Source organism: Colius striatus, chromosome 7, assembly GCF_028858725.1.
Source record: "Colius striatus isolate bColStr4 chromosome 7, bColStr4.1.hap1, whole genome shotgun sequence".
NCBI classification, from domain to species: Eukaryota; Metazoa; Chordata; class Aves; order Coliiformes; family Coliidae; genus Colius; species Colius striatus.
In genome coordinates this window covers 30,945,330-30,970,586 of record NC_084765.1, presented here as the reverse complement: position 1 = coordinate 30,970,586, position 25,257 = coordinate 30,945,330, and the positions used below count along the sequence as shown (strand labels likewise).

At 45.2% G+C, this 25,257-nt stretch overlaps 1 protein-coding gene across 1 annotated transcript in view; it reads left to right on the top strand.

The window, feature by feature from the left end:
• Positions 1-1,046: 1,046 nt before the first annotated feature.
• The window catches only part of LRRK1 (leucine rich repeat kinase 1), an 82,183-nt gene continuing 57,972 nt past the window's right edge, over positions 1,047-25,257 (top strand). The window contains exons 1-4 of the mRNA XM_062000178.1: positions 1,047-1,148; positions 4,405-4,623; positions 23,485-23,648; positions 24,494-24,665. Of these exons, the coding sequence (XP_061856162.1) occupies positions 4,557-4,623; positions 23,485-23,648; positions 24,494-24,665 (403 nt within the window). The 5' untranslated portion in view covers positions 1,047-1,148; positions 4,405-4,556. The remainder of the gene's footprint in view (positions 1,149-4,404; positions 4,624-23,484; positions 23,649-24,493; positions 24,666-25,257) is intronic.

Below are 25,257 nucleotides of genomic sequence, written 5' to 3'. Positions count from 1 at the left end.
ATGGTTACAGCTAAAAGCAGATTAATGGGAACCTGAACACAGGTAAAAGCACCAGTAAAGATCCATCCTCTCTGTGTCTCCATAATCACATCAAAGCAGCACTCTAGGCAAATGGCTTTTTCCATCCTTGAGATCCATTTCATCGTACGGACCAGGGAAGAAAAAATACTATCTGTATGTAATTTACCGAATCGTTACTAATAACAAAGCAAAAAGCACACAGAAATGGCCTTTTCTTGGTAAGTCCAATGGGTGGGAAAAATAAAGCAGTACCAGGCTTTTGAGAGGTTTGTGGTACCTGGAGATGAAGAGGTACAGGGAAAAGATGTGGACAATGCCAACGTGCCAGCTGGAGCACAGCCTGTTAACACCTTTGGAAGAAAGGGGGCAACCTTGCCTTGCCTTTCCCAAGAGGAGTAAAACACGGCTTCCATCCGGGGGAAGGAGCAACTTTCAAAGAAGGAACTCTTGGATGGGCTCTGTTGTTGGTAAAGCCAGGCCTCTGTTGAGAAGTGATGCTGAGATGGGCACCGTGCCACGGGCCTCGGCCAGCCTGGTGCCCAAGCCTGAGGAGCTACATGGCGAAGGGCCCTGAGGGTAAGGCCATCCAGACAGCCCGCTGTAGCCGAGAGGCTCCTGCAAGCCCCAAAACTCCCACTGTCTGGTTTTTCCTAAAACACTAATAAAGTCAAAGAGTGTAAGGCCACGGAGGGGCTGTCTGGGGAGCAGGCGGATGCTGCCGGACGAGTTGGGAGGCAGCCCAGGAAAGGAGCTGCCCTGTCCCTCACGGCTCTCCCTCACGTCCCCCTCAGCGGGACGGGCTCCATGGACTGCCCCAGGGAGGACGGCGAGGGGCCGTGCGAAGCCTGCGGCCAGCGGCCCGTCACCTTCAGCCGTCCCCGGCACGACGCAGCCGCTGCCCGTGGCCAGAGCCCGGCGGGGGCCCCGCGAGGCGCCGGGCGGGCCTTCAGCGGCCGCCGGGCCCGGTGGCGGAGGAGGCGTCGCGCCGTTGCCCCGCTCCTTTTCCTTCCTCCCTCCGCCTCCCGCCCAGCAGAGCGAGGCAGGCGGGCAGCCGGCGCCGGAGGAGGAGGAGAAGGAGGCGGCGGCAGCGCGGCCGCACGGACCCCGCCAGCCCCGGGACGCAGGAGGTACCGTGGCTTTGCTGCCGCTTCGGCCTGGCCGCCCCGCGGGCACCTGCCCCGCCGTGAGGGCAGGCGGCCGGGTGGGGTCTGCTGGGGCACGGCGCGGTTTTCATGTGGAGAACGCGGGTGAAGAAAGGTGTTTTTTTTAAGTAAAAATAAAAGTTGGGAGGGAAGTTTGTGTGGCAGCGGGCTCGGCGGGTGCTGCTTGCCCCGGCCCGGGCAGGCGGGAGAGCGGCTGCCCCAGCCCAGCTGCCCCAGAAAACACTCGAGACTCGCCCTAAGGAAAAACTCGTTTTTATGTAAGCGGGGCCGCGGGCCGGGCTGGGAGCGCTTCCCTCCGGGCTCCCCGGCCCCGACCCTGGCTGCGGGTGGCTGCCCCGGCCCCAGCGGGGTTCCTGGCACGGCCGCAGCCCATTGCCTGCACTGACAGACAAGCGGCAACCGAAAAGTGGCTGGACAGGATTATGAGACTCCTTGAATCGGCGTGAAATGCCTCGTTTCTCCTCATCCGGCGGCTGTAGTGCAGGGAAAAGGGGTCTGTTTCGCTGCTTTCCACGCGGGGCTCAGAAAAGGACGGAGGATGCGTCTGCCGCCGAGCAGGGCTGTCCCAGGGCGGGCCGCTTCGCTTCCAGCGCAGCCTTCGCCTTGTGCGATGGCAGATGAGCCCGCAGCACAGCCCCAGCCCGACGGCGTCGTGGGCCTCTCTAGACTCGTGGTAATACCCATTACAGCACCAAGCCCCAGGTGGGCTTCTCAGAAACAGGTGGTTTTGAGGAAAGAACCGAAGTTTTGGCAGGTTTCTGGTGAATTGGGAAGCAGTCTCGGGCAAACTATGGTGTTTCTGGGTGCTTTGCTGCATTTAGGCATGATGCACAGACTGGATGGGCTGGCAAAGTGGGAAGGAAACGCTCAGGATGATACAGGCACAGTCAGATGTGCTGGGATGCTGTCAGTGGCAGGTCTCAGGAGGGAAACCGGGAGTGTGTGCACACAGGTGTACATGGTCCTCCTCCTCCTGAGATTCTGCAGAGCCTGTAGGCTCCCTGTTCCTAAAACAAGTTAAGATACATTTGCACATGTTACAGTTGAGTGTATTTTGCTTAAGGTGAAAGCGCTGTAGGGGGTATTATGTACACAAATATCCTGAGATATGGAAACACTGCTTCCATGAGTGCTGTGTGGCAATAACACACATGGCTACAGCTTTTAGCATCTTGCTTGAAGTTAAAGGGAACTGATTCTCAAAACCACATTATTATTATTTTTCCTGAAAGTTTTTTCTTTTTGGTATGTATCAGGAGAGTTTCAGCCTAGGATATAAGCTGAGTAGAAAGCTAAAAGTCAGGAGTGGGATGGTTTTCAAGCTGCTGTGGTCCACGCTGACCCTCATTCGGTGTTTCTTGTGCAGTTGCTGAGTGCACACGATGTAACCCCATCACACAGCAAGGAAATGCCTCGGAAGCCGGCATCTGATAAAAAGAAATAGGCTGTTGGTTTTTACATGGGGAAGTATTCTTGCTGTAGCTGCTCAGTGCATTTTTAGCAAGGGTGCAGGGGAAGCAGCTGCTGGAAGCATCACATCCCCTCCATTTTCAGAGTTAACAGTCTGGACAGCTTTTGAGAGCCCTGAGAGCCTCCCTGACAGCTCTCCGTGGGGTATCACATCCACTACGTGACAGAGGTCCCAGCACAGCAGCCGTGCCTGCCAGCACGGCCGAGGGAAGCTTGGCTCCTGGCTGACTGCTGGGAGCCCAGCATGTTCCACTGCAGAATCCAGTCCTCTACCAGCATGGGTGGTTCACAGGTTTCTGGGCTTAGGGACCCTCTCCATCTCAGTCTTTTGCAGCAGCCCACAGCCTCCCTTCCTTGTATGAGTGAAAGCTGCCAAACTCAGCTTCTTCCAGGTGCCCAGCTGCTGCTGCTTTGGGGTGTGAGAGCTGCCAGGGCCTGACCTGGTAGACGAGCTGCTGCTGTGGTCTGTGGTGTGGGAGGGAGGGATGCTCTGTAGCTCAGGCATCTGCATCCATCTGGAGTTGCAGCCATCCTGTTGGCAAGGGAGATGTTTAGCTGTGGCTTGTGTGTGAAAGTGCTTGCATGGAGCCTGGCCTAGATCTCTCAGTCCATGTCATTATTTCCAGTGTGGCACCCAGATTATTTTTCATGCATGATATTGCATGCAGTGATTTTTAAGGTTGTCAGCCAATGGTTAAAACCCTATGTAACGAGGGAAGGGCAGAAAGCTTCCTGGAGAGTGGTGATAAATCAGTGTGGTTTTCTCTCTCCTTGGCCTTTGATCGCAGCTCAGGAAGCCAACTCTGGCTTGGGACAGTTTGACCGAAGCGGGAGATGGGTTGTGTACTTTGCTGAATTAGAGCCTCTAATCAAAACTTAAGCATCAAGAACCAGACATGAGAAAAACTAGTAATAGTCAAAGGTGGGGGGAGGCACGTCGTTACATCTGAGAGGCATTTACTGACTGAAACTGAAAGCAGAAAATGAAGGAGTGCTGAAGTTGTTTGGGCACAAGCTGCAAATTCACCTGTTGTTTTAACCACTGCAGAAGATGCATTAAAAGGGAAAGTTACAGGTGTGCAGCTTTGAAGAGAGAAGGAATTGAAAATGCCTTGGGAGACTGAGCTGTGCAGTTTTCTGCTGGCTGGTGTGCAAGACAGTTCTGAAAAGGCCGAGTTTTAAGAGCTACTAAGGGCCTGATTTGCCTCCCTGAACATGTTTGAAGCAGCTAGGATAGAAGAGTTCTCTGAAAGGAATGGGAAAAGGACAACGGAGCAGGTGTGTTTCTCTCTGCCCTCTGTTCTGCAGAGGGTTGTCCCAGTAACCACATCAGTCTGTTTCAGTTTCTCACAGTGGAGTTTTAAAAGAGCTGCGGTCTCCTTTGTGGATGGGGACAGTTTGGAGGTTGCATTTAGGATTTTTCCAGATGGTTTCAGTGCTCTGCCTTTACACCAGCTTGTGAGAATCTGAAACTGCAGCTGTGACCCCTGCTTACTCCCCACACCCTCCGCCCAAAGACTGAGCAGAGAAAAACCGTGAACGTTACCTTTCTGTAGGGCAGACATTGTTGGATTCCTCTGCTAATTCACATTTTACTCTTACCAAAGCTATGGTGAATATAATTGTATTTACAGCATGATAAGTGCATTTCTGCAGAGTAGATTTAGACAGCTGTGTTAGGAGAGGAATAAGCATCTTGCATTTTCTGTGCTAGAGTGATTAATTTGCTTTGCTGTTTCTTTTTAAACAGAGTACCTGATGTTTCTTTGGGATGGTGCTTACTAGCAGCCGCTCTGCTCCTGCGTGTGCTCGACGGGGATCATTCAGCTTCCACAACACTATTCCATTTTAAGTGCTGCTGCAGAAAGTTTGTCTGTTGGATCTTCACAGCTGCAACCCAGAATGTACTGGTGTGTGGGAACAGAGGGATCCGCTGTTTGCAGAGAGAGCAACATGGATCCACAGGATGGTAAATAGGAGGATCTCTTTCCTTTCCCGTTCAGATGGGGAGCAAAAAGTTTTAAGAGAACTCTGTGGCCAGCTGCCATCGAGTTCCAAGGCAATTTAAGTACATGAAAGTTCTTTGAGTGATTTGAGCCCTGATCTTTGCAGATTTGCGGTATAGAACAAGGAATTCTGCTGCCAAGGAGAATGATGTTAACTATTCAGGTGATAAGAATAGCATTCCTCTGATTCTCCCCACAGGCCTACAGAATTAGTCAATATATGTTTCATGTCTCACCAGCTCCTAAATATGTTTTACAAGATCTGTGCTTTCTCCGTGTGTGAATGCAAATATATTCCCAGCCACTGATGCAGTATGTGTTCAGGCTATGAAAGCTGCTAAAATCAGACATCATTTCTCAGGCTGAACAGATATTAACCTGCTCCAGTTTCACTGTCAGCTTTGATTTGGAGGCTTGCAGTAATTTATTTTGGGGCTAGATTAGAAAGTCAGTGTTTGTGTGAGGTAATGAATCCATGGGTGGCAATTTCCCTTTCAGAAGGGACATATGCTTCAGGTTGCTTCCTGTTAATTTCTTTTTCTGAGCAGCCAAATGATTTTTGGATGATTTTCATTGCTGAAACCCTCAGCTCCTAGGCACTGCTGCATTTCCCTGAGTCAAAACCCAGTTATGTTTCTGCCATCGAGAAATAGCCTTCTGGTTCTTGTATAACGGTGTTCCCCCCTTGCAACAAGCGCTTCATTAGGAGGCAGCATCTGCGTTCTAAGTGTGGGATGAAGGTGTGTTTGACGCCTTGTAGTGAGTAAGCAGGCTTCATAGAAGCTAATGTTTTTGCAACCTTATTTTGGGTTTTATCAGCAACTATGAAGCATAAGCTGATAGTTTATTCAGAGGCTGCCTTATCTTGTCTGAAGACGTTTCTCACCAGCGTCACTGGGAGATCTGGGAACTCTTTCCTTTCTCTGTACGTATTCTGCTTGTTTTGTGGTACTGATTTTACTGCTTGTTTTTGCTGTTGTTAATTAGTGTTGTATCAATTCTATAATTATCAGGAGCATTTGGTTATTGAACAGAATGTTTAAATTCTGTCTTCTGAGTTTCTCTCTGGAAGGAATTACCTTCCCTTGAATACTAAGCTACAAACCATGAGAAGAATTTTAATCTGTGTTAGTGATTCCCAGTGTTAAGAATTGCTACATTTTTGTTTTGTAGTAGTGATTTGATAAGTTTTTCTCATTGTTTAAAGATGCAGTAGATAAATACATTAATTTATGAGTGAATAATGACTGAAAAGTGAAAAAGGTATGTTTTCTATATTGTGAGTTCGGATTTTCTTCTGAGAACTTCATTACATGTTTCTGTTATGTAAATATATTCAGTTAAACTGATTAACTGAAAGCATGCTGGTTTAACTCTTCTGTACTTACGTGTCTGGGTTATTTTCTTTGATAAACAGCACTGAAAGACTGGCAAAGGGATCCTAGGAAGGCTTAAGATCCAGGGCTGCCCTAGTGGATTTGCTCTTTCTAATCGTTCAGTACCTCTACGAACTCAGTTTTATTTTGGGATTGTTTGAGTCCTGTCAGGAATAATTGTCATTAGCTAGCTGGTCCACTCCCTGAGTTAGCTGGTCCTTGTTCTGCATTTGGATCCTATTACAGGGCACAAAGGCAAGAATGCAGTGACTCATTCAGCCTCCACGTTTGAACCTATTGTGTACACGCATTTATTAGCGATCTAGCTGCATCCTCCCGCCTCCGTCCAACAGGAACCACTGGGAAGGGGACTGACATCACTGATCATTTCTTTAATGCAGACAACCTCCTTTTTTGAGGCAGGAGGGAGAGATGTGTGGCTGTGAGGGGTTTGACAATCAGTGCCGCGGTGCTCACGGCTCCAGGATGGGTCAGTGGCATCAGTGCGGCTGGTGCAGTGCTGGAGGCGCTTGCAGCGGGTACCACATGCACTCAGTGCCTCCATCACTTCCTTAACATTTGTAGGGCTTTTTATTTTCCTGACAGCTATACCCTTGGTGAGGTCTTCACGTGGAGAATAGGTTCACAGCATCAGTGACACTGGTTAGCAAATGTAACATGCGATGCAGGGGCTCACCTCACTCTTCATGTCTCCTCTGCTATTCCTCCTGGCTGTGGCAATGATGTTGCCTGGATCTCAGCAGAATGCTCGCTTACCCTGAGAGCAGGCGATATGTGTTGCAGAACTGGACCCTGTGTACCCTCAGGGGATGGTGCTGGGCTTGACTTTATGGTGCTGGCCGAGTACTCCCTGGTCCACAGAGAAGATTTGTCACTGAAGTACAGAACCGTGCTCTGTTTTGGGTGCAGTCAGCATCTCCTTTGCCTCCTCAAACACTGCTTCCCCTCTCCTAGATTTGTTCATCCCATCCTAATTAGAAGCAGCAGCGCAGAGCTACGGGGGTGGCTGCAGTCTCTTAGGAAGCACGGGTTCTGAGGGTTTTTTAAACTTGGTTAAAGAGCTCTACATAATGTAATGGAGGTGACATAATATGAACCTTGTAGGAAATACAATGGAAGCCCGAATATATCACGAGTGCCTGGAACACAATGGAGATTCATCTCCTTTCTACAGACTGCTTGTTTTCTTTGCATCTCGTGATATTTTACAGACAGAATTTAATTCTTAGATGAATTTCTAGGAGCTGGTTCAGAAAAGATGTAGAAAAGCAATCACTGTCTTCTGAACTGTAAGGGTACTTGTGTTAACGAGCTTATCACGCTCTTATTGAGGATTTTATTCCAAGTCCCAGAGCGTTCAAGATGCCACTTGCGTGTGTCTCGGAGGTGGAATTGGATTATCCTTCAAACATAGCAGAGGGTGTCTCTTCTCTCCTGCTAAATCTAGAAATGAGCACTGAAAAGGGGTGTTATGTTGTAATGTATATAATATTGCATAATTAGGAGCAATGATGCCAGTAAGAGCTGTTTGAAATGTTATAGGAGCTTTACAGATATTAACTAAATGGAGCTGCTTAACTTCTTTTGAGGCAAATCTGTTTTAAGCTGGTGACTTTCAGCCATCCAAGATGCACAGACAGATGTATGCAGTACACCTGGAAAAGAGACCTAAATAATAAAATGAGGGAGCAAACAACTAACCGGAATATAATGACCTGAGTTGGCATTTGGAGCGGCCCAGAGGCTCTTAAAGCTGTTCTTCAGAAGTGCCATGGTAACCCTGCAGCTCACAGGGCTTTATATTTTATCAGAAAGAAGCTACCCACAATGGTAAGGACCTTTCCAACCCTGTCTGAGCTCAGTACTGACTCAGAGGGAAAGCTGCTGCATGCACTGCCGCTTCCTGAGTGGTAGAAAAGTCTCCAGAGCAAGTAAGAACAGTGTAACTGGAAGAGTTAGAGACATTTTTAACAAGAAGGACTACTCAGGAGCTAGTGCAACTTTATATGGAAAGTTTCACAACGGATTCACTGGTGACAGCTTGAGGTTAGCTAATAGCAACCGAGGGAGTTTATTCTCCTCGGGCAGCACTATGCATCCATCATCGCTGCCCCCTTTGCATGAGGGCAGCACGTTTGTAAATGTGGCTGAGGCCTTCGTTGTAGGGCAGCAGTCTGAGGAGGAAAAGGGATGGAAACTCTCACAGACTCTGCCCTTGCTTTGCGTTTTGTACTGACTGGATAACCCAAGCCTTCCAGGCTGTTGGTCTGGCAGTGTGAAATCCACTTAATACAAGCCTACAGGAAAAACCCAATTTCTATCTAGCAATAAAAGCAGGCAGAGCTCACCTGCTGCTGGATGTGGATGTACGTGGCCTCCAGGTGAGATCTTTGCTGACCTTTGCTCATAGCTCTGCACAGTTGATTTTATTGCCTTCAAGGTGAAGGGCAGGAACTTGCAGTTGGTAGCGTGAAGATCTTTGCTTATAAATCCTTCCTGCTGAATAGAGGAGGAAGGGAAAGCCAGTGTTGGTAGCACCACTGATATCAACTTTGTTCCTCATGAATTCATCATGTAAACTTTAAAATCTTTACATCAGCTGTGCCATGGGGCTAGGGCCAGCAGCTAGGTCTTGGGGCCCATTGACTTAGCCCTGCCTGTGGCACATTGTGCTGTGTAATGGGGACAGAGAGTACTCGTACTCTCTCCTGCCTTTTCCATCCACACATTACCCTGTAGTAACATTACCCTGAGCCTGCTACGAGCAGCATGGCAGCGAGAAGGACAAGGAGAGCATCTGGGAGGTGATCTGAGAGTGCTAGAGTGCTCTCAAATGTGTTGGTTGCTTGAAGTTCTGTATAATCAGACTAAATGAGCTTTGAAGGTTTTCTGGTTTTCTTCCTGCTTATTAAGCTATGAGTTAATTTGAGTCCAAACAGCAAATTGAAAGTATTCCTACAAGCAAAAGAGAAAAAATAAAGGCAAAATATAAACCAGGTGTCTTTTATGAGTTAGGCTTACTGCATAATGCCCTGCAGAAGGAGAAGTAGGAAATGCTGGGCAGGAATAGGAAGTACACTAGTAAAGCAGCAATAGGCTTGTATTTTTAAACATATTTAAATACACACTTCATACAGAAGTGGTGCAATCTCACATGGGACCAAAAGCTACTGCGGAAGGCTGGTCTGCAGCAGAGCTGCATGTGGTTAAGCTGACTCTCCTGTGCAGGCTGTGGCATTGCAGCATCTCACCAAACCCAGCCTGAAGTTCTGAAAAGGGCAATGAATGGCAGAGTGTTCACAATTAGGTGCACGATTTAAAACACTCTGAACTGATTTTCAGTCTGGATACTGAGTGCTTCTCTTCAGACTTGTCCTTAGAAGGTGTCTCTTGTGTTTTGAAACAGAGGCATCCAGAAGAACTATTTGCTTCTAAAATCACCTTCTTGTGTCTGTGCAAAATAAGAGGTTGGTTTGTGGGTGCTGCATCCCTCTGGAATCAAGGAGATACAAAGGAGCACTTAGACCTTAGGAATGGCAGGACCACCTTTTTCTTGATAAACATCATCGAAGACAGACTGCTTTTGAACTTGAGGGCTGCAGCAAGGAGGACAGAGCTGCTGGTAGTGCCAGCGATATGGTGCAGACCTTGTGCAGCTAATTGAGCAGAGTCAGCCTGACAGGCAGCTTGATTTACAGACAGGAGTAAAACATGGCTCTTTATCTGAGCTGGGCCTGGCATTATCTGCTGCTATACAGCTTTATTTTTCCACCTACAAGTTAAAATGTTTGTATTTGTGGTGTATTAAAATGTAACTTATGATAGCTCTATCAAGAAGCCTAGAAGAAAAGCAAAGATAAGGTGATAAAGTAGTAAAGAAAATCCTTTGCCCTTAGAACCTGTACACAGGGACTTTTTAACAACATTACTAGTGTGTGATGATAAGGTAGCTCTCAGGTGAGGGCTGACACTGTGGGCATAGAAAACCCTTGTCATCTGTTTCAGTGGGAAAAAGCAATTGATAGTGTTCACACCAACTCAGCCCATAATTGATTTATTGTTTTGTCAGCAATGTTGCAGGTAATTTTATGCTTGCATTATAGAAAGTGCTATGAATTTATTTTCTTTTTATCCTCTCCAAAGCCTATGGGGGCCTTATCCAAAACCCATTAGTCTTTGCACTGACATAACAGCCTTGGGATCAGATCTTCAGGGATCCTTACAGCATTAAGGCTGCAGTTTGTTTGGTTTTCATTTCTCAGATCAATAAACGGGCTGCCAGGGCTCTGCTTGGTAGAATGCAGCAAACTAGGAGAAAATGTTTGCATTGCAGATGAGAGTGTGGGGGATGGATTTTATACAGTTCAGCTCCTAGTCTGCTGTATAGGTGAAGTCAGTCTCTTAATAGGTTGTTTCAGATTTTACATCAAGTGAGGCTGTTACTTAATTCCTTTCCTTAAACCAAGTCTATGTGCTCATTAGTGGGTCAGCAATTGCTGATTTGCATGATTATGTATCACCACAGCAGCAGTCCTTTTATGTAAGCTGCTGATAGTTGCACAACAGAAGTGTGTCCATGTTTTGAATTTGTGCCTTGCTCTTCCTTAGAGGGGGGGGACTTAACAAAAGAAGTTAAGTATTAGGAAAGGCCCTTGACCTACAGAAAGACCTCCTACAGTCAGAGAGGCTCTGGGGGTTGGCAGTTTCAGGTTTAAAAACAACAACAAAGTGTGCTTTCAGAAATTACAGCCAGCCCTTAAAATATGTACAGCTACATGCTGTCAAACTCAGTGAGACTGAGTGTCTCAAACAGGGTCAGCAAAGACATATTCAGACTTCACTGAAATATGACAGTTGAAAAAGATTCCTGTTGGACATGAGAAGAGCTCATGCAGTAAAATCTGAGGAGTTAAGACTGCAGTGTTTGCAGTCCCTCCTAGTATAAGAATTAGTCACCCTGTGCATGCTAGAAGAGAGGGTGAAAGCCAGTCCCAGATGGGTTGTGGAGTCTCCTTCTCTGGAGACATTCCAACCCACCTGGATGGTTCCTGTGTGACCTACTCTAGGTGGCCCTGCTCTGGCAGAGGGGTTGTACTGGATGAGCTTTTGAGGTCTTTTCCAACCCTTAAGATTCTATGATTCTGTGTTTTTTGCAGGGCCACCTGTAGGTGCTGGTGAAGCTTTCCTGAGCCCGAGCTCAGGATCCCACCACAGCTACTTGTGGGATGTGTTGCTCCAGGCAGGCAGGGCTTGGGCTCTGCCAGGAAATTGCACAGAGCACTGGGAAATCTGGTGCAGGTCCTCTCTTTTTTTTGATTCTCCCTCTCTGGTTGAGGATGGTGTCAGAGCTATGGTGAGCTTCAGGAACTTGTCAGTCACAAACGCTGTGTTGTATCACCCAGGGGTGAGGGAGAGGGTCAGTCTGCTACAGGAAGGACAGGATGAAGGCGAAGGGTGAAAGGGGCCGGGACCTGGGCTTGGGAGCTGGGAGAGCAGCCTAATTTCATTTCAAATAACCAATACGTGCCTCTAAAGCAATGGCATTTCAGATACTGCTGTGAAAAGCTCAATCCCAGGCCATCCACAAGTCCTTTTCTGTGCATAGTTGAAAATCATGGAAAAATAACGAACCAAAGCAGTGATTCAAACAAAAAGTCTGGATAAATTTAGCTCAAGTATTCTTGGTATGTTTGTGGTCGCTGTGGAAATTACATCACTGCTTGTTTTAACAATCAGAATGTCTCTTGGAAAATGGGCATGGCTACTCAAGAAGAGCTCAAAAAACTCTTTTAAAAGCATGTATGCCTTTGGAATTGCTTCACCTGTAGTTAGTTGGTTTCGAGTTTATTTGTTTTATTCCCATCTTGGCTAAGGAGTATTTTGACTAGAGGTTATTGCTGCTTAATTGAAAAGCCACGAAGTTTAGAGCTGATACACTCTGCAGTTTGATTATCTACTTCACATAAAAGTTCTGTCTGGGGAGTAAGGTTCAAAAAGAGTGGTGGTAATTGCTGAAGACAAGACCTCCTCCAGAATATGCCTGCATGTCTTTCTGTCTTGCACATCAAAGAGCCTTTGAAAATGCTTTTATTTTTGCATCAAACAAGAAGGGTTTTTTTTTTTGGAAACACTAATAGACAAGATCCTTTTTCAGATCTCAAATGTAGCTTGAAAAACAAAAAAAGTCTAGGTCCTTAAGTAGGCTTCTAATCATGGTCACCATTCCCTGATGTTTTGCACCTTGAACCTTTTACATGATGGCAAGGTGGGAGTAAAAGCTATCAAATCAAAGTCACTTGCATGGATTGTGCCAGCTTCTCAAATGCAGTGGATCAGAGTTCATTATAGGTGATGGGAAGGGGATGAAATGTGCCTTGCCTGGTTTTGCTGTCTCTACCATGGAACAACCACCAATGCTGTGGGCTGCAGTGAGTTCACAGCGTGTACCTTTGTTGGAACCAAGCATCCTGCCAGGCAGAGTCCTTGCCCTCTCTTCTCTGAAATGAATCCTGATATTCCCAGGCATCGGGAAGGCAAAAGGGAAATACCTCCCCATTCTCCCTCTCTGAAAATGCAGGCACATCTGCTGCCTGTAGGTTTTACAACAACTGAGGGAAGGTTTGATGCTTTTTTGGTAGTCCCCATTAAAGTTTTGGCAGCACATCACTGTGCAGCCTGATTCAAGACCAACGCTATCTTGGCCAACAGCAGAGGTTCTCTTCTTCTCCAGACACAGCTGTTAAGGTAATCATCCCTCTGAGATACCGTGTCCCAGAAAGCAACATGTTGGAGGATCTGCTCCTGCTCCTGTGGAAGCTGGTGGAAGTGCTCACGTTAAGTTCAGCAGACGCTGGAGTGGAGCCTCACTTTCTCCACTGGTTTGATTTGTTTTCTTTTCCAGACTATCATATTCATCTCTTTCCTCTGATGCTCTTCTGCTGTTGCCAAATAGACCATTCAGCTCTCTCGATGCCAACCATATCCAATGTCTTGATTGCATTTTCTTCTCCACTGCATGCAACACTTTTATCTAAACTAGAATTGTTGTTGTCTTGGTGATAAATGAGAAGTGAGGTTAGCAAAGAATAAGGTATTTTATTAGATTAGCAGATGCAGTTAAAGAAGCACATTGAACTGTGGCTAACATTTACTGAGCTTGAGTTTTGCTGCATGGAGCATTTACCCCCTCAAACCTTCTGAGAGGCTTCATCTCTTACATGAGTCTACTTTCTTCTAGTTCTATCAGTTTGTTTAATGAAAGATATTCTCTCTTTCTACAGATTTCCCTCCAGGTAGCCTGTGAAGGTATTGTCTTCTCAGTTGTAATGACTGTTAGTGCTTGATAGCCGGGTTAACTTGTGCACACGTGTAGCATGGGAATGTAGGCTGTAGGACTGGAGTATGTGGATCAGTGTCCTGGTGTCACACTCCCAAACCTCATGCAAGGCCTGTTTCAAACTAATTGTCTTGTGGGTTGCTTCTGTTTGTTCTAGAAGATTGCTCCAAAGCCTCATTTCTCCAACATTTTTAACTTTCTTCTAATTGGCAGCCAAAATGTATTCATACCCTGTACATAAATAGCTCTTCTTTCCCCACGTCTCTCTCTGGATGTATTTATAGACAATACTCCCATCCCCATACAGCTTTCATTTTTCCAGGCTCCACAAGCCAAGCTCTTTTCATCTGTAGTCTTGTAATTAGATTCTCCCTCTCTTCGATTCGTCTTCTCCACCTCTTCCAGATTCTGTTAATCTTCCTTGAAGATGATAAATGGGAGTCATGAAAGGTATTTTATGCATCTTTTTAATGTTGCTTTCCCTTTTTTACCTCGTCTCTGGCCAGTCTTTCCAAGGTCTTCTTATGTCCAGGATCTGTAAGAGACCTGTTGTGCTCCTTGGGGAAGAGCAAAGGGGCACCAGTGGCCATGCAGGTGACAGCAGCTACCCAGGGCTCCAGCCATGTGATGGAGGGATGGAGAGTTGGGCTTGTTGCTGTGTCCCAGGGGGACCCAATGGAGCAGCTATGAGCTTCATCCTTCTCTTTCATCAGCTTTCTTTGAAAGCCCCATTGAGGCTTCTCTTCTTCAGTAGCAGCTGTGGAGTTTCCTGGGGCTGGAGAGACAGATGTTGGCTGCTGCTTTGCTGTTATTTTTGACCAGCAGTTGGAGCATTGTAAGTGCGTTTTCCATTTAGGAGCCTGTTTACATATGTTATTAAAGTGAAACATGAGCTTAGGAGCTGCTTTTCTCAGTTCAGACCTTTGATGGAGCCAGTGTTGGACTCAGAAGAGACGTGTGCAGAGACCTTGGGCCTGTCCACTCCTCACACGCAGGGGGAGATTCTCCTTGCACTCTTCCCAATGTAGTCTCTCATAGCTGAGGCTAAAAGGCTTTGCTTCTTTCAGAAGACACTTTATGTGTAAGTTGGAGCTAGCAGAAGGGAACTGGCCATGACTTGGTGCATCCCTAATTTGCTCTAGAAGAGTGTAGAGCAAATTGTTTCTTTGAAAGAGAAGAAACATTGAGGCATGGAGTTTTCCCCCTCTGATGAAAGCTCAAGCATTAGGGGAAAAGGAAAAGTTTCAAAAGAAACCAAAGTTATCCATGAAGTTTTTCTTTTATGGAGTTTCAGATGAAATCCAATCTTGGTTTGGTTTTGTAGCTATAATGTTTGATTCAGTTGGACAAGGATGGTCTCACTAGAGACACCTTTCATCATTTAATAGGCCTCTCTTTCCAGTCGTGCCTGGAAATGAACATGAAGAAAATCCAAAAGCAGAGTCATACTTCTGCAGGCTTGATGTATATCTTCCAATTTAAAATTTGGAAAGCAAGAGTGGCAGAGCTGGCCTTGCATGCAAAAGCATATTTCTGAATGATTCAAGCTGTAGGACTGGAACCAAATCACTGAGGCCAAAACACAAAAATAGAAACTTTCACTTAGAGCTGAGTCATTTGTATTTTCAATACAGCAATTGGCTCTTGGGCCATTTGGAACTCTCATGGATCTCAGTCTCTTTCCTTTGGTGGATGTTGCACTTAGGGAAATGGTCTAGTGGTTGATCCTTTGCACCCCGAAGAGGGGAAGGATGCAGAGTGTCCCCATCTATGTGAGAGCCAGCCTTTGCCCAGTGCTTCCCAGAGCTCATCCTTACCCCATTCCTGCCCTGCCCAAAGGCTAGTACTGTGTCTGCCAGGGATGATGGTGCCTTCCTGAGGCAATATGACCACTGAGAAATGATGCTCTGAGTGCTCCTAGAGTTTGAAAGAGATAACTATGTGCCCATGAAGCTGCTCAGGCCCAACTCAGGGGAGAGAGTAAAACCATCATAGATCTGGAGGAGAGAAACAGGAGGAGGCAGCAGTCTTGTGTTTGCTGTCAGCTGCTGCCATTTGTTCAAGATGTGGAGATTGTCGTGGTGTTACCCATTGCAGCTAAGGAAGCTTTATAAGCAGAGAGGGTGAAAGTAAAGGTGGATGTGAAGCACTGAGAGCCTTCTGTGCCAGTATGCATGACTGGGCAGGGATTTGTGCATGGTTTATCATGACACAAGAGGCTGTCTGCAGCCCCTGGAGTCCAGGTGGGAGGAAGGGGTACTCAGCATGGTGCCGATGGCTGCCTCTGCTCTGACTCTGCTGAGAATCATGATCCTGCTGCCCGTCTTCCATCAGGTATAGCCCAGGGCAGTGGAAGTGGTGTGTGCACTTAGAAAACATCCAGTGGGGAGCATCATGTCTAAGGCAGAGCTTTTCTTTTGCAGAGTGCAAGTGAAGAGCCACGTCCCAGGCAGTCACATGCAGTAGCCCATGTTCCTTTTCTGTGGATAGCTACAGGTATCATCAGTGACCCTGAAGCTATCTCATGCTTTCCAGTGTGATTTGCACACTGACATGATGGGTTTGCTCCGACAGCCATATTCCAGTGTGTAATTCTCTGTGCTCCCTCTGACCTTGCCTTGTAATGGCTTTATGTAGGCTCTTTTGTCCTTCAGCAAAGAATAACCAGCTAGGTTTCATCTTAGCTTCTTGGCCAATACAAATAATTTCCAGAATCCCAGAGATCTGGGAGGCACACACACAAATGCATGAGCCTGCTCAGCACTGGCAGAGCTTCTCAGCACTAACTCAGTGCTGGCTCTGGCAGGCAGACAGACAGCTTCACACAGCCATTCAGGCATCTGTGATACTGCCCACTGATGACTGCTGAGTATCAGTGTTAATGGTATTTGAAGCTTTTCTGTCCCCTTTCCCCCTATTATCCTGGATGATGGAGAAAGCATTGTGTAAGTGTGGAGCTAAAGCCTTTGGAGGCATCTGGTTTTTGTAACTCAGTTCTGGAGCCCGTTAAAAAGGCAGCAGCCCAGTGTGTTTTTCCATCCAAGACTTAATATTTTCCTTTCAAGTTTGCATTAGCAAATGCTTTTCTTTTTCCCCTTGCAGGTTAAGAATGCTTCTAAATAGAACATTTCCAATGGCTCTGGTGATAATTGGTCACTTTGCACAGCTGTACCTAAAATTGTCAGCATGTCCTTTCCAAGGTGCTGTATGCTTGCTGGAAAATGTTGAATGCAGATCAGCACTTTGCATGCATGGTACTGGCACATCAACAAGTTAAACATCATTCCAGATTATGTAATAATAGTGAAAAAGGTCCCCTCAATACAGGATTTTTGTCTTTGGAGCATTCTTCTGTGTTTCAGGTCTGGTCTTTTGTAGAGTTACAATGAGCATTGATTATAAGCTGTATTATAAATGTTGGTGTCTTTTGTACTCAATACATCATCTTTTCCACTGCCTTGGCAGGCAGATTTTAGTGTAGAGCTGCTCCTTTCATTAACTAAAATAATGGATGTTTGGGTGAAATGCAACCACAAAAAAAAACAGGCAGAAAAGTGTGTGGAGGGTTCCCAGTGTCCTGAGAAGCTGGCACGTCTCACTTGTTGTAAAGAGATACTAATCAGGGTCAGAGGGACATGGCCCAGTTCTGGCGTGGTCCTTCCAGTGAGGATGCTGAATCTGCCAGATAAACTATCCTCTTATCTCTTGGTGGATTTCACAGAATCCCAGAATGGTGGGGGTGTGAAGGGCCCTGCAGAGCTCCTCCAGCCCAGCCCCCTGCTAAAGCAGGTTCCCCTCGCTCAGGGGGCACAGGAACTTGTCCAGGTGGGTTTGGAAACCTCCCGAGAAGGAGCCTCCACACTCTCCCTGTGCAGCCTGGGCCAGGCCTCCCTCACCTCAGCACCAAAGGAATTTCTCCTTGTTGTTGCAGTGGAACTTTTTGTGTTCCTGTGACCCCTCGTCCTGTCACTGGGCACCAGATCAAAAAGGAAAACGTTATTTGCCATAACTTTCCATCCTTGTTACCTCACAGTGGAGTTTCTAAGTGATTCTGTCCAGTTTTGAGTCTTGCTGGAGACAGTTTTGTAGCAGAATGGCTTGAGCCGTATGTATTTTGCCTAAATCTGAGCACAAGGTGCAATAGATCCCAGGGTTCTTGCTGCAGGACCTTCCTTTGAGTGATACTGGGCCAAGTCCTGGCTGTGGGGCCATATGGACTGAAGGCACGTGGGCAGATGGAGGGAACAACCTCCCTCCTGGGGACAGACCGTGGTCCCTGACTATTGTTTAAGAAATGAATGAATGAAATGAATAATATAAATCTTTTAACTTTTTTAACAAATGAAACCCTGTTTTGAAGTGTCAGCTAATTAGAGGAGTACCAAAGGTATCTTTGTTTCATGAATCATTTTGACTGACTTGGGCTGACAGTTAAATTTATTTATTTTTTAATTAAAGAACCCACACTTTTGGATTTTTCCTCCTGGGTTGGGGTGGGAATTATTCTTCAATATGTCAGGGATTTCTATAGGATTGAAAATGTTTTCTTCCCCATCCAAGTGGAGAGTGCAATGCAGGACAAATCCATCATCCTTAGAAATCACCAGAGGCCTCCTGTTGGCTGCTGTTGAGTTTATTAATCTGAAGTTTTTCAAAGCAACAGAAGACACATGAGTGTGTTACAGAGGCTCAGAAATAACGTGGCTTGCTGTTCTTTTTGCAAACCAAGCTCTGCCAGAGCTTCTGTGGAGTAGTATTGAAAAATGTTCAGCGACGCTCGTGAGCTTTCAGGTGTTTGAGGGGATTGGCTTTAAATATTCAGCATAATTTAACCCTCATCTCCATCCCATATTTTTTGTTTGCTCTGTGGCAGCACTCAGAAGTCAAAATGGCACAGATCAAGCTGGTAAAGGTTAGCTGTAGCCATCTGGTGCTGTTGAGGAATTAATGTCTGAGCTGAGCCCACAGAAGCAGCCTCCCTGCCCACCCCCCATCCTCAGATCCTCTCTGAACCAGAGGCTTGGATTTCACTGTAATGGGACATGGAGATGAAAATCACTGTCAAGGCTAAAATGTAGTAGTTAATTCAGACAAAGAAGCAGCCAGCCAGCCAAAAGACATTACATCCAGTGGCTGCCATACGAGCTGCTCGTGCTGAAGCAGAGGTGGCCGGCTCACAGACCAAGGAATTAATGACTTAATTGAGCATCGCTGGATGGGATGGTGTGTTAAAGTCATCACCTTGGTTTGCTCCTGTCTCTGGAAATACCTACACACATTATGACAAGGTCAGTAGCAGTTTTAAAGTGTTATTATAGTCCTGGTTTGGAGTAAGTTAGCTTCTTGCCCTGTTTTATCCTATTGTAAGCATCTCATTTATGTCTTTCTCTGCTAAATAAAGATATCCTAGTTAGCTGCCTGAGAACTCCTTGCTTTGTCAAAGGGACTCATGTAGTACTTAAACATTCAGTGAGATTATGTGTCAGAGACAGGAATGCAGTGATTTGGGATAGAAAGATAATAGTGAGATTATGTGTCAGAGACAGGAATGCAGTGATTTGGGATAGAAAGATAATAATTATACGGTGTCCTGTTTGGTTATGCAGCCATTTGCTGATTCACAGCATTGACCTACAGACCCTCAGCTTTTTGCTAAAATGCCATACTGTCTGTTTAGAAATGTCAGATATTTTTCCTACTTGCTGTTAACAAGGCCTGAGACTGGCACTAACTATATGTATCTCTGAAATACTCATCGTACTCCTTATTATTAATAAGACTTATTTGTGGTTTGTGTCTTTGAGCTGGGGCAGCAATCTGTTGCACTTTAAAATTTGTACTTGTGTAACCTTTGAATGGCAATAAAATATCACTGCTATTTTTATTGATAATTGCTGTTTCCTTTGGAATAAAATTAGTCTCGCCCTTAGCTTTTGTAAAAGGCTGTTACTGCACAGGGAAGCTTAAAGGCTGCTTCCAAACTATAAATCCTTGAAATCAAAAGTGGGACATATTTCTAAAGTTAGTAGTTTGACACAGGCTGGTGTGTGAGGAATGGATAAAGGATGCATTTTCAACATCAGCAGATGCCTCCTGTTTTCCTTTTACAAGCAGCTATTGGTTTGCTCACAGTCCTTGATTAGAAATCAAGTCAAGAAAAGAAGCCATAGATAAGTTAAACTACTAAGATGCAGAGATAGGGGGCTGAATGATAGGGAGTAAACCCCATGGCCTGATTTTCATTGGCATTCAGACATGAGAGAGAAATGAACCCACAGGACATCACCTCAGGTCAAACAGACTTCATTTATCTGCAAGCTCAGAAGAGAGGTGCTGATTTGCAACAGTGGTTTTAGAGGAGTCTGTGAATGGGTGTCTGAGAGCTGCTGGAGTTTATAGTACTGTTTTGTTAGAGGAATATCCAACAAGTACTGCTAGAATATCTTAACTTGCTGTGCTGTATTGCACATAGCAGTGTGCATTGTCAAACAGTAATGCAGATTCTGTTGTGCAAGGTGCAGAAGCCAGTTCCTAAATCTGTGCAATCTAAGAATTAAAAGCACTTTCTTAGATCCAGGCTTAAACCCTCAAGCATGTTGCAAGAACAAGTCCAAAAATAGAGATCCAACATTATTCAGCTCCAGTATTACTCTCCCATCACGTTGTTCAAGGCTCGATGCAAGTGAGGTGACCCTATTTTGAAAGCCACAAAGAGCTCAAGTAAAGAGTATGAGATTTGTAAGGCTAAAACCATAGGCAGAATTTCTTTGGATTTCAGCCCAGATTTTTGCTACAAATGACTGCTGCATGTATTGGCAAAGCTTTATTCCCAGCCTACATGAATGCCAGGGCTGATGATAGTTCAGTCATGCATCTATCTTGTCTTTAGGCAGTAGAATGTAATTTTCCTCTTTTTTTTCCCCTACTGGTGAGTATAAATTAAGCTTATAAAAGCTTCTTATTTTCTATTTTATTTTAGAAGTCAATCTCCAATTTCTTAAGTCAACAGGAAGCCTTCTGTGAATCGGGTAATTTGGCTGGCAAGATGCTTAGCTTTGCAACTGCTGGGCTTCTGTGGTGTTTTTGGGAACTTAGGATTAGATGGCTCACCTTCTCTCATTTAACCTTTGAAAGCTCAAGTTAACTTTGACAGAATCATGTGAGAACAGCTATAGGTTGAGAGCAAGCTTTTTTATCCCTCGGTATCTCACCAGTTTTGCTCTTTTCAGGCCCGTAATTAGTTCAGTTTCAGCAGCTTTTTTCCTCCAGCGTTAGGCAAGAGGTCAGTTTACTCTGTAGAACACAATCACAGAAGTTTTAATGACAAGTCACATAAGAAACTTGGGTAATGAGCAGCATTATCTGTCTACCAAGAGTATTTAAATATATTATTGGTTTCAAACAGCAGAACTGCCCAGATTTCTTATGTTCAATGAGATTTTCATTGTTTTCTACTCAGGGGATGTTCAACTGTTCAAAAATGGGCAGTTTTGGTTAGATCAATAAAAATTTGCCTAAGACAAGACTGAAATTGAGTTTAAGGACCAAAGTTAATATCTGGAAGACTCTGATTAAACAGTCAGCTAACTCTAGGAACACGTAAATTCCATGAAGCCACACATTTCTGACTTTCCCATTCCAGGAGAGGCCAGAAGTCTTGTCACACGTGAGCAGATTGCAATGGTTGGTGGCCAGCTCACGTCTCCAAACAGTGGGGATGGTAGCAGTGGTTCTAACTAAACCATTACACTTCAAAGGGCTTAAGAAATTTTGAGGGGGCCAAAAATGTAAGAGGAAGCATGACACATTAGCCAAGTAGTTTTGTGAAGTAGTCGTTTGGTAAAACGCAGAAGCGGTCTGGGGATGAAGGTCTAGCTTGTGGAGTTCCTCCTTCCCTCAGTTACAACATTGTGGTCCTCCTATGCTCCCTGGCCAACTGATTTGGTAGTCCTCACTGCACAGGGGTGTAATACCAGTAGGAGAGGTGAAAAATGGTCCTGTGAGGAGAGCTCTGGTGTGCAAGGTTCATGAGAGGCTGACTGTAGACCTCTCTAATCGATAGGGAATTGACACTAGGAGCTGCCAGATCCCGAATGAATTCTCTGACCTGAGATACTCATCCCTTTGCCTTCCCTGGCCATGATTTAAGAAGAAAGAAAGAAGACCCTGCTCAGTACTTTGATAGAAAGGATGTGACTTTACATGTTGTATGGCTGCAGATGTGGGTCTTGAATGATAGTCCCTAAAATCAGGATTGAGGCTGGAAGGAAGTAAAATTTGTCCCTCCTTTCAGTGTTGTTTTAGGAACCAGATTAAAGTTGCTGTGCTCTATCTGCCCCAATTTGCAGCACTTCCTGCACAGCTTTCCAGCTGTTTTGTATCTCCAATGTGAGACATTTTTTCCTCCAAGGGGAATTTCAGTGCTTCTCTCTAGGTTCAGGATTTCATCACAGGGCACCGAGTGTGGGAAGCTGCATGTTCCAGTAACTGCAGTGTTTGCTTGAATCTCTACTTCTTGATTTTTCTTACACTAGTTCTGAATTTGTGAGACTGGAGAACTATTTTGCTTTGAAGTTCTCTCTTCTAGCAACCTTTAAACAGTTACTTGCCTAAGAATCATTTGCATTCCTACCTTTGGTGTCAATTAAAAAGAGAATTAAATCATATGCAGTATTCTTAGAGATCCCTTATAGGTGTGTGGTCTGCTCTAAAAGACTGGACAAAATACTGGTTTGATTATTTTCCCATGTACCTCCTAAAAATACAGAATTATGAAGGCACTGCACTTAGCAAGAACTCAGAGATGCTGTTTCTTATGCAGTAATTTAACACCATGTTCATCTGCTTTGATTTCTGCTGCTTGTCCTTCACGTGTTCTGCATCATCTGAGAAAGGTTATTGTTGTGAGCTCAGTTTTAGTGGCACGAATCTCTGGAGCCATCTCCAATGTCTGAGTGATTTGAGCTTCATTTAAATAATTGATGAGAAGTGTTGGTGAGACTCTACTGGTGATTCAGACTGCTTTATTCAAAGATATTTATCGACAGCTGCAGATTGGTCCAAAATAACTCTTTTTTTCAGGCTCTGCTAGACAAGACTCTGCATGACGTGTCTATTTCAAAGGAAATCCTTCTTAACATAGGTGAAAATCTGTGTGTTTAAGGGCTTTATTCAATAAGTTGCAAATAAGCAATAATAATCAATGATGATTAGCAGGGGGAAAAAAAATATGAAACAGCTTCTTTTCAAGTGAAAAGTGCTTCTTTTCTCTGTCTTGCATGTTGTTCAGGAGTGGACCTGAGCATCTTAGTCCTAATTCAGTGGCTTTCCTGCAGCTTTCCCAGTCATGGTAGATGGGGGCATGTGAGACTTCATGGCTGCCTCTTTGTTAGCCACTCACCACAAGCCTCTTCTCTTAATGCCTTGCAGTTTTTAATCTTTGACATGTAAAAGCTCTTCTGGCTCCTAAGGGTATTTTAAAACAAAGGAGATTCTCCAAGATTGATCAGGGTAACACTGGGCATCCTGCATATCTTTTTACACTTATTTCACACAGTAAAAATATTCCCATTTTCTTTTACATTCATTGAAGTGTATAAAGCTTTGGTTGAAGGTGCTGGAGAAGTACAGTTAGGCTGCTGTCGGGAGGTGAAGTGTGGCTAAAGCAAGGCTAATAATCCCAGAACTGCTTTGCAGGTCATGCAGACTCTTTGCATCTCCAGAAGTACCACAAGTGCCAGTGTAGTGTAAGTCCGTGTGTTCCCTGGCTGCTGGCACAGGAGGTCGTGTGGCAGGTTTGTGCAGAGCTGAGCTCCCACACTGTCCTGTGGAAACCACCTCTGGGACCAATTGGGGAACTCACTGTCCCTTTTAGTTTCATGTCCCTGTTTGAAAGGACTTCAACATGTTATCACTTTATCAGGCAACTGGGTGTTCAGTTCTCTGCCTCTTCTTTTAATTGTGTACAGTAAATATTCCACTGAACATAATTCACCTCCTTTTTTTGGTGTCAGGCTGCACTGACATTGCAGCTGTCCATTTGTCATGAACAGGTTCTTCTTCCTGACCCCTCTTCTCTAATTTTGCTGCAGGAACTGTGGACATGGGTGGCAAACAGTCCACAGCTGGTGAAGTTTCCATAATTCAGACACCTGTGACGGAAAGCATTCAGGATGCTTACAAAGCTGGAGACACTAGTAAGGCCCAAGAGTTGATTAAGTTGTCGTGTGAGGAGACTGCACTGCAAGTGGAAAAGGTAGGATTAGGTTACTGCTCTCTCTCAAATTTTATTTGGAGAGAAACCAAAAATGCCAAGCTGTTGTCTTCCATCATTTCTCATGCAGAAAATACATTCAGTTCTGGATACATTCTACTGGTGCTGAAGTGTCCCAGACATCAGTGGTTGTGTGGGGCACTTCAGAAACACAGAAGCAATATTCAGTAGTGATATTTGCCCTTGAAAATGCTGATCAGAAAGAAAACCAGCATATGTAGGAACAGGAGGCTTCGTGAGCAGGGGTGCTGGTGCTGTGGTCACTAAAACAGGGAAATACATCTTTCCCCATTAAAAGGAAGCAGTTTATAGACTTAGCAAAAAATGTATTCCCCCATTAGTGCAAAGATGGTTAATGGTCCCCTGGGAAGATTTTGCTGCTTGTGTTTGGAAATAGATCCTTTGCACCAGCCTCTGCCTTTAAAGCCCTCATTCTGAGCCTGCTTTTTGCACAGAGTTTATCTTGGTGTTTGGGAAAGTACCTTTGTGCCAAGTCCAGGCATATTGACCATCTCCAAAACAGGAGATACTACATCTCATAGCAGAGCTTTGTAAGTGCCTTTTCTCTTGGCCCATGAAAAATGTGTTTGCACTCACCATTCCATGCCTTGGTAAAGCCATAAAAAAAGCCTTTAAAACAAAAAAGGAACAAACTAGGATAATTAATGATTATAATGGCTAGTAGTCTTTATGGCAGTCTCAGTTAACCACCATAACAGTGAGTATGCATTTGCTTGGACAGAAAGTAATAGGTAGCTCTGGAAGTGCTCTCCTTCTCTACCCACTCCCTTTACAGAGAGTTTCTTTTGCTGTATTTTCTTTACCAGTGTCAGCTTTTAGGTATTGCAGCAGCATATGGAGATCTGCAGGCAGTGAGGTATTTACTGAAGGAAGCCTTAGTGGTGTTACCAACAGAACCTAACGATGACAACGCAGCTGTGGTGGCTGCCTATTTTGGACATAAGGATGTTGTGAAAGAGCTGCTGGATTCCTTGCATGGTAAGCCTGTTGGATTGCCTTTGCCTTTCCTCAAGCTTTTTGGTAGCTACATGCTGGCATTTTATTACTATGTTTTTTACATTCCCTGAAAAGGGAGGGACTTGGTCTTGGGAAAGTGCATGGAGGGATCTAATCTGTGCTGTGTTTGAAGAAAACTTCTCCCATGGGGGGAAAACACATACACAAAAAGATTCCATCTTTGCAGATTGGCAGTGAAGGAACATGCCATTTAAACAATTCATTCCCATCAGCCCTCACAGCCTGGTAATGTCTCAGACCCTACAGAGAAATTAGGGGATTTTCAGGAAGCAGCATCATCCCACTCTGCTGATCCAGCAGACACAGGAGTGCTGCGTGCCTGTCCAGCGAGTCGTAGCTTGGGTGCACAGCTGGCAACATCATCTGTGCTCTCTTGCTGGGTTGACTTTGAGGCAGGTTCCTTCTTTAGAATCATCATTATATTTTAGTTACAGTTTATTTTTTAAAAAGTATTTTATAGCAGAACAGAGACTTTTTTAGACCCAGACACAGTTCTTAGAGCAGCTGTGGGGGCAGGAAGAAGAGCATTATCCTGAGTCAAGGACCAGGAACT